The sequence below is a fragment of the Labrus bergylta genome, chromosome 2, assembly GCF_963930695.1.
Source record: "Labrus bergylta chromosome 2, fLabBer1.1, whole genome shotgun sequence".
NCBI classification, from domain to species: domain Eukaryota; kingdom Metazoa; phylum Chordata; class Actinopteri; order Labriformes; family Labridae; genus Labrus; species Labrus bergylta.
The window spans coordinates 4481258-4497374 of record NC_089196.1 but is presented as its reverse complement, the minus strand read 5'-3'; the positions used below and the strand labels follow the sequence as shown (position 1 = coordinate 4497374).

General features: G+C 40.7%; 1 protein-coding gene across 1 annotated transcript in view; it reads right to left on the bottom strand.

Moving 5' to 3' along the window:
• Positions 1-7634: 7634 nt before the first annotated feature.
• LOC109995136 (NMDA receptor synaptonuclear signaling and neuronal migration factor-like) overlaps positions 7635-16117 on the bottom strand; it is a 51268-nt gene continuing 42785 nt past the window's right edge. The window contains exon 16 of the mRNA XM_029280100.2: positions 7635-15219. Within this exon, the coding sequence (XP_029135933.2) occupies positions 15122-15219 (98 nt within the window). The 3' untranslated portion in view covers positions 7635-15121. The remainder of the gene's footprint in view (positions 15220-16117) is intronic.

The window sequence follows — 16117 nt, the reverse complement described above, 5'->3', positions numbered from 1 at the left end:
CTAAACTGGATTAATTACTGCTACAGCCCTGAGAAAATGTGTCATGTTGTCTCGCAGGAATGTCAGAGAGAGGCCGTGGATGTCCCCTGGGTGTAGAGGACACACATGTTCAGGGCGGCTGTGGCTCAGTGGGAGTCGGTCGTCTCTTGTTTGGTATGTGTTTTCATGTATTTATTCATTTTGTGGATATATTATTTTAAGTCTACCATGTCAGGGACTTCTTCTGTATAGATGTTGTGTGTAAGTCTCTTGTAGCAGCAGATCTATATTTGGATAGGCGCCAAGAACATGTTGTGAGCTTAGGAGGAAACAAGGTTTGCAGAGACTGAAATATGTATGTTTACAGGTAAGAGTGGGGTCATCGTTTTAGCCTTTTAGGAGTATATCCATGTAGAAATGAATCTGTCGGCTGTACATACTAACAGAATATAACCACGACTGTTACAGTGAAAAGTCTGTCATGCTCTGTGTCTGTTCTGTCTTACTCTGCCGTATCAATCCTAAAATAATCCACAGCCTGTACCCTGAATTCATCATGAACAAATCCAGAAGGAACACCCCCACCTAACATCCCTAAACCGGGGTTCAATCCCCAGCTCTGAAGCCACATGTCTGATGTATCCTTGGGCAAGACACTTCACCTCATTTTGATGGTCACTTTACACAGCAGCCTCTTCCATCAGTGTGTGAATGTGTAGGTGTGACCTGCGGTGTACACGCACTTTGAGTACACCAATTATAAGATTCCCTTTTTCTATGGCAGAAATAAACGTGTTTACGACCTGGTTCCAAACGCAGTTTTGATGATTAAGGCTAAAAGTTAAGGGCCTTTCAGATTGGATGCGGTGTGTGTTACGCTCACATAGGACAAAATCATCACATCCACAAATCATCAGCGCAGGTTGCTAGGTTACTGAAAGAATTGTCGGGAAAAAAATAGCTACTTTTTGATGCACAGTGTATCTGATCACTATTCAAGAAGAAGAGGGTGTGTTTTCATGAAATCCTCAGGGCAGGGGAGTTTAGGCCTGCAGCTCTATGACGACCGCTTCACGAGCACAACTCATATCTGCTGCAGGATCAGTTGATCCAGAGACTGTCTGTCTTATCAGTTGTGAAGAGATATTTGGAGAGTTTCTTCATTTATGTATAATGTTAAAATGAGTCTGATAAAACTACTTGTAGCTCATTTGCTTTCTTCTTGTATTGAATGTCAACCTGATGTTTAAGTTAGTCCAGCTCAATGACTTCCTCTGTGTTAGATTGTTCTCATCAGTTTTATTGCTTATCTTGAACAACTGGAACATTAATAAACCAATTATACATAACCAGAGTTTAATGAACTAAAGACAGGGAAGTTATTGTTAATATTATTTAATCATTTTGTAAATGAAATGCATCTCTATTATAACTGTGGTAATTATGACACCTGCAGTCTGACACAGTGGAGCTCCATGGTGGATTGATTGTTAGTGTGGTTTAAAGGTCAAATGCAGATGAAATAATGTTATGTCATCTTCTCCTGAATCATTCATTGTAGCCTTGACCAGACTAGCACACGTCTCTATTGGAGCAGACGAATATGAAGCTGAACGAGCAGATAAATATTTTTCAGAAGAGTGGTACTGATGCTGCAGGACACATTCAGGTTTTGGTAAAACAAAGGACATCACAGCTTCTGACATCTTGCTTGAAAGTTCCCGAGCGGCTCAAAGGACATCAGAGCACCCGGAATACTGCTGCAGACCTATGTGTGCATCAAGTCCATTGCCTCCACCATCCAGTGGCTGTCGGCTGCACAATTAGCAGAGAGCATCCACATGGACAGGACTGCAGAAAGTGTTCAATCACCACTATAGCCCTTCTCACACACCTCATGCATTCCTTACAATTTGCACATAAAACGTAGAGAACAAAACAGCAATTTCCCCCAGACTTTATCTGGACATTTTCCTGCCTCCTTTTTTAAAATTTCCATAAGGAGTCAGTGTGAGCAGATGTGTGAATAATGTAATAGTCCGGTAAATTTGCTATGGGATCCATCACACTTGCTTCAGGGAAAGACGGGGAACAAAAACTTAAATTCTGTTATATTTGCAAAATAAACTTTTATTATGCAAAAAAAATATCTCACATGCAGAGCGCCGGTAGACCAGTGGTTAGGGTGTGCGCCCCATGTTTAGAGGCTACCGTCCCCTAAGCGGGTGGTCCGGGTTGGACTCCGATCTGTGACTCCTTTCCACCCCTCTGTCTCTCTGCCCACGTTTCTGACACTATCCACTGTCCCGTCTCTAAAATAAAGGCATAAAAAAAAAACACATCTTATAAATATATATTAATATATCTCACATTCATGGTGGGATTTATTCAGTTCATGTCAGTTTTACCTAATTTGCATTAAACCTATATACAGTGCTTTTTCTTCTAACTTGAAATCACATCACTGCTCTCCATCACTCTTTTGTAAGATTATTTCCCTCTGACGAGTGCCTCTGTGTGCAGATTCCTTCTGCCTCAGAGGAAATAAAAAGCCTCCAGTCGTCTCTGCTGGCACTGCTGATTTGAAGGGGGGAAAAAAACCTCCCAGCCTGATCCCTCTGCTGCAGGGCTAAACCTGGCAGCCCCTTGAGGCTTCCCTGTCTCCCACACTGTGCGTTCTCTCTCTGCCCTGTCGGCCCCTGCCACTGCTCCTACTCCGCTGCACTTACAAACAGCCTGATTAGGCAAATGAGAAATGCAATCAGGAGTGTGAGTTAGCGACTGGACTCAGCTGGAAGAGGCACAGGAGAGGTTTCTTCACTTATGAACCATGGGGAGGACTTTATGCAGCCCCTGCATACATATAGCACCTGGCCTCACAATTACTCTTTATGGTTTAGTTTTGTGTGCGATTTATACCAATTTCTGCACAAAGTCAAGATTTGTGTAAGAGGGATAAGTTGAATATTCACTGTTCATGAAACTAAAGCCATAATCCTAAAAAAAAACTGTTTGTGTATCAAAAAAATATAAACCTGCACACTGAAACAATAGGTAAAAAAAAAATAACAGCATGCTCAGCAGAGGACTGACAGACCAGCAGGTGCACGGGTTCAGTTGATGTTCACTTTCCTCCATTGCTCTCGTGTCCCTCTGCGCTCCCCAGGGTCGAGCAAGGTAATTCAATTTCAATTCAATTTATTTTGTATAGCGTCAACTCATAACAAGTGGTAGAGTGCTACCAGAGAACAGCGAGCTCGGTTGGAAGCTGACAGTACAGAGAAGCCAAAGAGTCATCTTCAAACCAAGTATCTCTCAAATGTTGTATTTCTATGAAGTTAAAACAACAGTGTTATTTCCAGCTCGGTGAGGATGAAAGTTTTAATCATCCAAAAGAGCCACAGACATTTTCTCAAGCCATAAAGGAGATTTTATGACTTGGCCCAGCTTTCAATGAGCCCATTTATGGAGGGTTGTAATTATTTTATCAACATTCAATCAGTCTCATTTGTTCACTGTGGATTAATATCAGTAAAAGAGGATTTAATCTACTATGAGTGCTTTTTAACTGGTCATAATGAGGCAGTCTGACTTATTACTGATGATTTAATGGGACATACAAAAACAAAATCAGACCAAATAGCAAATTGTTGGCTACGAACATCTAGTTTTCCATTCTGCCTGTTACCACATTGGTCCGTTAGATTGTGACACATAGTTTTCTGCCTGCAGACCAAGCAGCAACCTCCGGTCTTGAAAAATGAAGCCAATGCAGAAGTGCAAAATCCTGCAGTTCCTCGAGTGTCCACTTGAGGCTGGCTCCAGGAACACTGAAAGTCAGCAAAAAAATCTGTTTTTAAAGCATAAATAAACATGTTTACATCCTGGGACAAAAAATAAATTATCTTTTTGCTCCAGCGTTTGACTGGACAGGACTCTCACTGCTGATTATTGTTAAAATGAAGGAACCGGAGTAACAACTGGAATCCTTTCCTTGGCATGATATCAGCTATCAGACTGAAACGGGACTCATGGTGCCAGTAGTCCTTCAGTGATGGAAAATTGAACACATCCATGAAGAGTAGAATTGCCAGCAAATCTTCAATCTCTGTTGGGCTGGTCTTGATCCCCTAACTCCTGGGCAGAGTACAGATTGATATGTTGAATAATATGTTCTGTCATCTCATCAGTGAGCCAACATATCTTTCATATGACATTATTTCAGGATATTTATAACTAAAATGAATCAGATTATTTGCAATGACTGATCAGGAGTCTTGGTTTGATAGAAAATGTTCACTTTTAACCTTATGAGACCCACATAAGGACCTTTCTGTTTTTGTCTATTTGATTTTTGCTCTGTAAAGTTGTCATTTTTCACAGTATCATCATCAGGCCTTTTGCCTTCCATTTGGGGCATCGGCCAGCCTCTTGTCTGAATACCATCAAAAGAACAGCCAGACAGAACGGGCCAATCAAGACCTCAAGACGGCTCTACAGTGTGTCACTTCCAGACACCCTGCCTCTTGGGCCACCCATCTACCCTGAGTCGAATATGCCCACAACTCCCTGGTCAGCTCTGCCACAGGTTTGACACCACTTATTGCTTCCATGGGCTTTCAACCTCCCCTTTTCCCAGTCCAGGAGAATGAAGTTGCAGTCCCCCTCGGTCCAGGAACAACATTGGTGTGACTGCAAGGTCTGGTGTGAGGCTAGGGCAGCCCTCGCTCACGGCGGCCCAGAATCAACGTTTGGCTGATCGACGTCACACTCCTAGCCCCGACTACCAGCCAGGCCAGAAGTTTGTTCTGTTGTCCAGAGAAGGGCCTACTGACGTTATTTTTTTTCTTGGTTTATTTGGAAGGGACAGATGCAGTATACATGGAGAACTGAACAACAATTTTTCAATACACGTTTATAGCTAATGGTAATTTCCAATGTCAGTCCTTGAAAAGTCCTTTAATATAACATACATAACATAAAATATATGGAGAACATGCTTACAGAAAAAGCCGGTCCACTCTGGCTAATACAATACCTACACATGACTACATTATTGGTTATTCTTGAGGATTTCTTTTAATTTCATTTTAAAATGTTTGCATCACATGAGGGTGGCTGTGGCTCAGTTGGTAGAGTTGGCCATCTCTCAACCGGAAGGTCAGGGGTTCGATCCTCAACTACTGTGGCCACATGTCAATGTTTCATTGGACAAGACCCTTAACCCAAAGTGGCTCCAAATGTGTATGAATGGATTAGCTAATACTGATAACCACTTTACATAGCAGCCTCTACCATCAGTGTCTGAATGTGTATGTTACTAGAAAAACGCTAAACAAGCTCAAGTCCATTTATCATGTTATACTGAGAAAGCCAAAGAGAGAGACCAGTCTGACAGTGTACCTTTGACTTTTTTTGTTGTTGACATGGTAACATCTACCTCATCAGCAGACTATTATTTTGGGGACAAATCTTTCAATAACTTCTAAAACAGTTCTGAATCAGCGTTAAGTAGTCAACAGTATCTACTCAAATGGTGGTTTTCAGAGCTCTTGAATTTGCATGTCAGCCAATCTGATGCTGGTGGGAGAGAATTATCTCTGTTTCAGGTCAACAGTTTCACCTTAAGTTTATTGAACTGTAATATTGACAGTTAAGCTTGTTGTTGTTTTCATGGTCAATAACTTGAATCAATGCCTCTGGACACACGGCACATGATTGAATTTCTTTGTTGTATTGATTTGTTTTCCTCATTCTAGTTTCAGAGCAGAATATCTCTGTCTGCATTTCATGTATAACTCCACTTTAATGATGTTATATTGACCAAAAACTGAGGATTTGTGTTCATCTTTGCATCAAAGTTCATACAATCATGCAACAATTCAATGGACAACATGGAACGACCATTAAGAAACCATCCAAAGGATTGGATTAGAATGGGTGGCACATCAGGGCCTTTCCAGACAATTTAAATCCCACTGGAGAAGCGCTGCAGGGCGAACAGCAGCAGAATTTAAAACCTGTGTTAATGTAAAGGCCTTTTACAGAATCCATAAAAGCTACTGTGTGACCAGTTTCCAGGAATAAAGGCGGGTTGCTGGTCAGGCTTTATAGTGTTATTTTTTACTACGTCCCTCGGCAACCATCTGCAATCCGACACAGATGACCCTCCAATCTCCATCAAAGATGTGATGACCAGAAGAGTCCTTCTTTAGTTTCTGTTGTCATTACTCGGCTTGTGGGTAATGACAAAAGACGGAAGAGTCATTTATTTCAAAATGAGTTAAGTAAATCCAAAACGAGATATGAGGTCTGTATCATCAGTGTACATCCTTGCTTGCTACATGTGAGCACCAAAAAATGTCCAGATAGCCCCAGACCTATCAACAGCACTGGAATGAGGCTGGGCATCCCACTATCATTCTGCTATAGGGGAAAAAAGCTCTGGCTTGATTGCATTTCTTTAAACCAGTCACAAAGGTGTTGGGCGGTGTGAAACCCAGGGACGGGGCTTTATCAAAACATAAGAAAATGCTACATAAAACATTATGCCATATGTCAACTGTATAAGTATGTTAAAAGATCTTTGATGATAAAAAAATACAAACATAACGTACAGTTTTCAGTGTATAGGTTTCTAGCTCAGAGGTGGTGGTTATTGTTTTTTTGAACGGTCGATAAAAGCAGCTAAGCGCTCCTATGTAGAACGGATCGAGGGTCACTTCACTGGTAATGAGCCCAGTCGTGTGTGGCAGGGTTTAAACACCATCTCTTCTTACAAACCCAGAAGCCACACCACTGCAGCTCACGACCATTCACTCTCAAATGAACTTAACATTTTTCACTCCAGATTTGACGCTGCAAACACTGAGGCTGCTGTATTCATTTTCTCCAATTCTAGTGACCAGAGAGGATTTATAGTGCTAGGCTCCTGTCACATGCCCTCAGCATTACCAGGGATCATCCTGCTGCGAGTCTTTTTGTTCCTCTGCACTCAGGCAGACAGTATCGCTCTGTTAAATGCACTTCGTCTCATCATGCAAATCGTTTCTTGTATGTTTCTCATGTGGCCTTACTGTCTCTGTTTTTCTTCTTCCTTTTTATTTATATTGCCTTTTTTTAAACTTACTGTCCTGTGTCTTTGTCCAAATTGTACTGTCTACCTCCTGCACATGTTTTCCAATGTGGTTTTTATGCTGCAAGTGGCAAAAAACTGCACTGAACTGAACTGAGCCAAACTTTCAGTCAACGTAACGACAGGCTGAGAGCTGGAGCTGAGGCCGGTTTTAAGCCTCTTAACAAACCGTTACATCACATCCACCTGTCAATCAAAAAAAAATTCACTCCCCGTACAGTGTGTGCCAGTGATGACAACTAATCAGACCTATTTTCTTTTTTTAACCAGGCTGTAAACATGTTTATTTATGCTCTTAAAACCTATTTATTGCCTGTGGTGTGTGTATGTTACTTCCTATGTTCCTGGAGCCAGCCTCAGGGAGATACTCGACAAACTGCAGGATTTTGTACTTCGGCATTTGCTTAATTTTTCAAGACCGGATGTCCCTGCTTGGAGTAGACCCCTAACCCTGCAGTGTAATCTCAATCTTGTGTTTGATTTCAAACCGCTCATTCAATAACAGGACAATGACACATGCTGTGTAGAACTAACTTTTAATTGAAAAAAACTTTAAAAACAATTCTATTTCTAACAGGTTTTTAACAACATTGCAAAAACAGTTCCATACTTTCAAGCTTTGTTCAGACTACAGGAAACACACCTGCTTCTCAAATATGTGTGACAGCAGCACTGAGTTGTGTATTCATAGGTGTGGCGTTGTAGTGAAGTAAATGTGCTGGTGACCCAGTATCAAGGGAGCAAAAACGATTGAGAGCCATCTTTGCATCTTCTTAATCTGTTTCACTCTATACTGCGCTGCTGCTCGGAGAAGAATGCTAGCTCAGTCGCTAAGTTCCCACTCTGGATATGACGATGCATTTGTGTGTTGCATTATGGGTAACACAAAAGATAATTTTTGAGAGAAATTTGTTTTGAGTTTCAGGAGAATTGTCACTGAGACACAACTGTAAAACTCCAAATAGAACAGTATAGATTAGCAAAAGTGGCATAGCATGTATTCATTGCCTCAATCAGTGTTTCTCAACGGGTGGGTCGGGACCCAAATTGGGGTTGCCAAGCCATTTACAGTGGCTCGCAAACGTGTGTCCAGAAAAAAAAAAGTCTATAAAGCACTTTCAAAAGATCTTTTGTATTTATTTTTGTGTCTTTTTTTTCCGTCACATTTGTACCATCTGAGGTCCACACAGCACCATTTCCCATTGAACTAATCTGATTGGTTCAAAAAAAGAAATTAGAAATTCAGGTCGTTTTTTTTTCATGAGGGAGTTGGTAGAGGGTCCTGAGGCTAGACCAGCTGAGAACCACCGGCCTAGATTGACGTAAAAATCTGTTTGCCATGCAATCAGGATATACCAAAACATATTCAGACTCGCAGTCTGAACAAAGCCAAAGGTTCTTTCTTGGATTATATTTTCCTCTATAATATCCATCCTTTCCTTAAGAGGAGCCCGCAAGCTCATAAAAGCTACCAACATGTAGTCTTAACTTTGACTAGTATCAAAATCACAAGATATACAATGGTGTTAATTGCTATAATTACTTATAGATAAACATGTTGGTTTTCTGGACATGACATGAGAATGACAAAGAGTGTCATAGTGACATCTATAAATCCTACAGACTCAACTGTGTGTTAGTCTGAAAAAGCTTCTAGTTCATAGCTTGATGACTTAGAAGTTGATACAAAGTGAAATGGATGTAACATGAACATATTACTTTTCACTCGTCTTAAAATACAATCACAGCCCAACTGGAGGTGTCAGGGCAATCAGAGCAGCATCAATCCATCACTCTCATCAGACTCAATCACACTCCCCGACTGAGCCCTGGAAACGTTCACCGAGACAGAGCAAGAGCAGCGGGGAGAGCACAACAATGCTCATTATAAAAGTACTGCAGGAAATGTCTTCTCTTCTAATGGTGACACGTTGTTCCATTTAGGAAACAACAGGAGAGGCGAGGTGTTGCAAATATCAATCACATGATCGGTGTAATTATGTTCTTAGGAAATGGAAATGTGTGCTTCAGTGAGCCGGCACGAGTCAAACTGTGTGTCTGCTCGCTCGCTGAACTCCAGCTTAGTGAAAAGTGCACTAAAATGAGTCCTCATTGAAGTGTGTCTTTACGATACAGATCTGAGATGTCTCGTCCTCGCTCAGGTTTGTCTGCTCAGAGTTACCACTTCCCCAAGAAAGACTGACCAGAATGTCTTTGAAATGTTATGTTCGATCTCTTGCTTTCTCTGATGCTCATACTTTATATGCCGCGCTCGTCTGTTAGACTTTTCTGCTCAGTGTCATGCGCAGTGCGACGCGATGTCTTAGGACAAGGTGTAGCTTAAGACGGGACAAAAATGCAAAATAAAAGCGCGACAAAAACTTTTTTGAATTTGAAAATTAACGGAATTTCAATCATGTGAGGTGAAATTTGATCAATTGCGATTAACTATTGGATTTCAGCAATTTATCACGATTTTAAAAATAGTAATCATTCATCTACAGCTCTATTTCTCTTTGAAATGCCTTTGAATAGAAGCAAATATTAAGCATTGAAAGCAGTTTAGTTTAGTGACTCAGCGATCACTAGAGAGGGGAGCAGAAGTGCCGCGAGCAAACTTTTGTAACCTAGCAACAGTAAGCCCTGGTGAGAAGCGCTCTGGAACTGAGGTCGAGGGCATTGCCTGCTGTCGATGGACAAAGGCCCTCACTGCTTCAGGTTAGCTGGCTGGCAGCATGCAGGTTTTTAGCTCACATAGTGATAGGGACTTGTAGACGGCAGAATGGATGTTAAATATGTCTGCCATAGGAGGCTCATGAGTAAGCCTCTGTAAGTAAGAGTAGCTGTTTAGTGTCAATTAAGTCAGTAGTTGTGCGAGCCAGCATGAGAGTTAATGTCTGATCAGAAGACAGACTATGGGAGAATGTGCTGAGCTCTACAGTCAATAATGGATCTCCGTGCCTCTGAGACCAAAATTCATTAGAAATCTATCAAGCTTGTCGCAATTCTGAGTGTAACTAAACCTACAAATTAACCCAACACAGCAGCAGGATTAAATATATGGATTTGTGCTGCAGTTACAACTATTGGGCATGGCCTCTAAACACTCTGAGGCTTTGGGTTTTACTCAAACGCAGAGCAGAGGAGAAAGCAGAGGACTCGAATGAGCAGGATTAGTCTTAGAGTGCTCTCAAGGAGAATGTAAAAGAGCTGAGCAATTAGAAGTCCTCATCAGTGTATCGTAACTCAATAGTTATTAAGATCTGTCGATGTAATGACTTATGAGATTCCTTGAAGAATGTGTCCTGTACAGAGATATTCATACACAGAATATTGCTACAGAAGAAAGGTTGGAAAAACAGGTGATGTCAAAACAAATGATCTTCATTATTAGAACCGTGAATCAGATCATCCCTTTGAGCAACGAGACGAGCACACAAAGACAGCAGAGGCCGTAAAATTCACTCTCATATATTTAACCCAAAGCAGTGAGGATCTCAAGAACCTCAGTTTCTGTGATAAAATGTACAAGCAAAGAAATATCGAATTTCAGAGACAAGCGTATTACATACTCTTGAGATTTGAATGTGTACTGTATACAAACAAGATTATGACAGAACTTTCTGGCCATACTGAATAGAACCAAATGAAAACAAAAATACAAAAGTCGATTTCAAATAAAAGCAGTTTTTCACAAAATAGCTGAATGTAAAATGGTAGCCAATTGTGTGACTGAACAAATAAATAGTAATAGGAATCTTAAAGGTAACATATTCTCCTCCTTTTCATCAAGTTGAAATACGTTTTTATAAGAGCTCCCCAAAACATGTGCATGACATTTATTGTTCTAAATCCACTCTGATCCTGTATTTGATCATGTCTATAAAGCCCTCTATTTCAGCCCTGCTCAGAACAGGCTATTTCTGTGTCTGTACCTTTAAATATGTAAATTAGCTGTGTCTGACCACACCCCCTCTCTGGAAGGGCTTGTGTGGCTTATTCTCTCTTAGTCTCACCATGTCCTGTTACGGTGAGAAGGCAGACTCAGAGGGCAGAACAAACACCTAGCTGTGGGAGTGTCACTACTTGGGGGAGGGGTTACTGCCCTTTGTGATGTCATAAAGGGAAAATCTCCAAACGGCCTGTTTGAAAAGTGGAGCAGGCAAAAGACAGAGAGGATGGACTTTCATTATAATTGGGGGGTTTGTAGACACACTAGGGACACACATTAGTGTTAGATAACATGGTGAAGCGGATTTTAATATGTGACCTTCAAGAAGGCATGAAACCTGCAAGTTCACAATATATTAGCATTCTCTCCAAAGCCTCACTTCCAACGGTAAAACATGCAATTTTCTCTCCACGTTAGCGTTTCACTTTAATGTTTTAAAGTTGGCATCAGTTACGTTAAGCATTTTCTGCTGTTATAAAATGATGATCCAACTCAGAAAACAAGTCTTCTTTTTAATGTGAAATATCCCTGCAATGCGGCTTAACCATGATCCAAACATATGGGTGTTAAAAAGGGCTAAAACCTGTGAAGCCATTGAGGTGTGTCATTGTTGTGGCAGCATTATCCACAGAAAGTTCATCAGACATATTGGATACCTGTCTGGTCTTAGTTGTTTACAGTATTTACATTTAGATATCAGACATAATATGACAGTGATGTAATGATGCATGCTACTTTGTGGCATAACGACAATTGAACTACATCATGAATGTGTAAGCATTGTGACACAACACAGACATAAATCATAATCTACAGCAACACATTCATTATTTCAATACAGCAAAAAAAAAAAACTCATCAGTGTTCTCGTGTAATATGATCCACTAGGGGCAAAGTGTCAGTGTTCCAAGAAAAAAAAAAAATCAAATCAAAAATATCTTATTTGTCCTTCGTCATCTTCTTAAAGGGCTTCAGTCCAAAAGCCTTTGAAGCCATAAGGGTAAGCAGTTATTCTTCTTCTTGATGGACAAATCGCCAAAGCAGTGGTTATTGCCGTCTTTAAAAAAAGCGTTTATACTATAAAACAGTGCGCTCAATGCACGTCATCGTCTAATATCTAAAATCAAGTTTTACATCTTCACTGGCAGGAGTTGCCTCAATGTCCCATATGAGCACTCCTTATAGAGCGCCTATCGCCGCATGTGTGCGTTAGGATGGAGAGTGAACACATCAGAATCCGCCATCTTGATCCTGCAAGCTACTGTAAGAACTATTCAAGCACACCAATGCACTGCACTCGTCTTCCAGCTCGGATGACTTGCATGGATCAGGGAGCAGCAACAACACAACACATGTATGTTCACATCAAGCAGAGAAAGGGCTCAGTCAGCCGCGGTCGTCTTGCACACACTAACATGGACACTATGTTACTATAAATATCTCTCCTGAAACATTCCTCATCTTAAATCTAAATCTGAATTCTCCTTTTGATCCTGTAACCATGTCATCGTAGGAATGAGGAACAGACCGCACAATCACAATAAATCCTCTTTGTTCCATACGTTGTGTGAGGACACTTGGACTGAAAGTTCAACAAGTCTGACTCTATAATAGTGTTGAAGCTGGTTATTATCAGTGATATATACGTATTAGAGGATATGGCCACCTCGGCTCAAGCCTTCAGTGGAGCAATGTCTATCCGTTATTACCGTTATTAATGAAAAGATACACGCACCTTTACAGTTTCCAAAATGTTTAAAAGTTATACAAAATCTCCCTCTAAATCTGTAACTGTTAGTTTGAAGTAGCTTTAATGCTGTGGTTAGTTCAACACCAGGATAATGTGTGTTTTTTAAGTAGTCAGCACAATTACAGTAGGTAAGGCCGGCCTGCATTAAAAAAATAGAGTTACCTTTAAGAAAAATACAGGTAAGGTCCACACCGCAGTATCAGTCTGTTTAATGACAAAGCCAAGAATAGCCGTATGTGATCTAATGAAGGACCGTGTTTGAAACTGTTAATGACGTTTTCATGATTTAGTCTGTCTTTCTAAGAGAGCCCGACCGATAATATCGGCCAATACTAGCACATCAAGTGACTGTCAGTATCGGCTTATTTTGTCTACGATATGTGCCAATATAAGTAGGTTTATTCAATTTAAGCTTTTTACATTTGTATAATTTATTTTTTTAACAGTTGTTCATTTCTTATTTTTTAAGTTAGTGCTTCAGCACACTGTTGTTACTCTGGCCAATAAAGGCTTTTTTTTCCACTGTTAAAAAGAATAATTTTCTTTTAATTTTAGATATTTTTCCCAAATGTGTGATAACAGCACTTGAGTGTGTTTTTATCAATCGCTCTCTAAAGATCAAGGATAGGTCGAAGAAAGATATCGGTCAATATATCAGTATCAGTATCGGCCACAAAATCTAATATCGGTCAGGCTCTACTTTTTGAAGTTAACAGCTGATGATGCCGCAGAGTCAAATAATGAAGTCAGGGGGTCCCAGGGGTGGGTATAAGACTTTAAATGTCTTGACCTAAGTGTCAAAAGTTAGTATATTTTGTTTACAGAACATTAACCTCCAACGATGGGTTCCCCTTAAACACAACAAAAAAACAATCCAATTGCATGATGGCAAATGTTGGTTATCTCTAGCACTGTTCTAAGGTAAAAGTCTCGGCCTCTTGTATCTAAAATCCTCTCTGATCTGACAGATTTAAAAAGATATTTTAAATCCAAGCTTCCTGGTAGCACAACACTAAAGTGCTGAACATTTTGTTGTATTCATGTAAATAATAATCATCATTCCTACTCTATTAAATATGTATCAATGTATATTTATGCCAGCAAAGGCAAAGACTATAATCTAAGACACGCACTTGATCATGTTGTGATATTCACTGAACACTAGACAACAACTTAGTGGTGAGGAGAGAGAAAACAGTTCAGAGAAAAGTGTCATCTCTACCACTCCATTGCTACTTTGAGTGATTCAAGTTAAGTGTTGGATTCTAACGAGCTCTAACATATGCAAGAAAATTAAATGAAGGTTCAATAAACTCGGTCAAAAGGATCAGCCGACATGAACCGACAGCTCGAGAAGAAGAGACGATGTCGGCTCATCGAGGTCAAATATAAAGCTGTCATGTCGTGAAACATGCACAGATACGTCGCTCTGTTTGGCTACAGTTTGACTCCAAAAGACGGTGAAAATGTCGAGAGGCTTTGCTCTGAAACACACGTGTTAATATATGACATCCCTGATGGCTATAACCTTCCACTGAAGACAGCTGTGTGCGGAGGCCTCCGACTCTGATCTACAGCACGTTGCCAACACTGGGTACAATTCTAGGTATTAAATGACGGATGGATTTAACCTGAGTTTATACAACAGTCAATACGAAATACATTTATACTTTAAGTAAAATAAAACTGTTACATATGAAACTCTCTAGTTAAATATCTAGATTTTTGCTTATAGATAGAGATGCTGGAAATCTATTCTCTAATACTTCAGTAAGCACTTTGTTTATTTACATATAAGCTCTACTTCCTTTATGGTTCACTTCCACACCTGACAAAGACGACACTCCCATCCTAGAATCCTTCACCTTTAAAAAAAACAACCTCCACTTTAAACTCCAAGAGGAGAAGTTCTTTCTGTTCTCTGCTGTCACTCTTTCAACCTGACATCCTCTCTGAATTCAGGAATCTAACTCTAGTTAGCGTCTTCTGACACATTTAGGCTAGGATGATGAGTCCCCCGTTTCTACTCCTTTTTCTTGTCCTTTTCTTTCGCTATTCGCTGAGAAATAGGCAGAAAGTGAAAATGGATAAGGGAGAAAAAACTACTCCACTGAATCTACAGGGTCACCCTGTCACCTTTGAAGGGGGGGGGGGGGGAAGACCCAGCTGTGCTGCTGCTCCAGCAGGGCTTTCACAGAGCCAGTCCAGAGGCCTCTCAGGGGCCCTTCAACCAAAAGCGCTGTCACCCCACAGCAGGCTCAGAGAAGAGATCACCGGCCGACAGGCCAACAAAAGGAGGGCCAAGTCACAAGAGGTCATCGTAGTCCAGCATCTTGGAGTGCTGACGGCTTTTCCACAGGCGGAACAGACGGAAGTCAAAGTACATCTCGATCATCTCTTTGCCTGCAGCCAGAAGATAACACAAAGAGAACAAGTGTAAGGTTAGCAAAAAATGGAATATGGAATGTCAGCTCACACCAACACACTGAATTGTTTACGACGCATGACCTAAGCTCACGATTTATGAGCTCACATTGATTGTTGTGCACGACCTGAGAGAATCTAAATCTGGACAGAGGGAGGGAGCATTCATAGAAAACTCCAGCACAACGTGCTCTCTCTCTCTCTCTCTCTCTCTCTCTCTCTCTCCCTCTCTCTCTCTCTCTCTCTCACACACAATCTGTATCACGAGTCAACACAAGCTAAAAAGCAGCTAAATTATATATTGCCTGTCAACTGGAGGTCCTCGGATATTTCTGCCATAGTTTCTTTGGAGGGGGGAGAAAGATAAAAAGGGCATGCCTGCTGTTGCCATGGTGATTTCAGACGCCGTCTGTCAGTTTGTGCAGGTAAAATCAGAACAAAGTCCAAGATTGTGTGCAGTCGCACGACCACTATATCAAACATGTTAATAATTTCATCCGGCTGATGGAGAGCAGCTGTACAAATGGTGACCGGCCCGGCATGCTTCAGTGTAAAATGCACAACTGATGCTGGGCGACCGGGGTGAAATTTGGCCTGACCTTAAAATTAGTTGAGGATCTAATTGGCCTGAAATCTACAGCTTTAAGCGATGATTACTTGTGAAAATAATCAACGGCCCAATCCATAAAGAAAATACCGTAATCATTATTTTAGATATTTTAATAGTCATCTATCAAGCTGCTGCTTCACAGTAATGTAAATATATTTAATCATTGACAAGAAAAACGCATTTTAACATTATTTAAAAGTAAAAAGAGAAAGCTCACAGTCCTACTATGCACTCTAATTGTCCTGCTTTACAGCGATGTCCCACAGG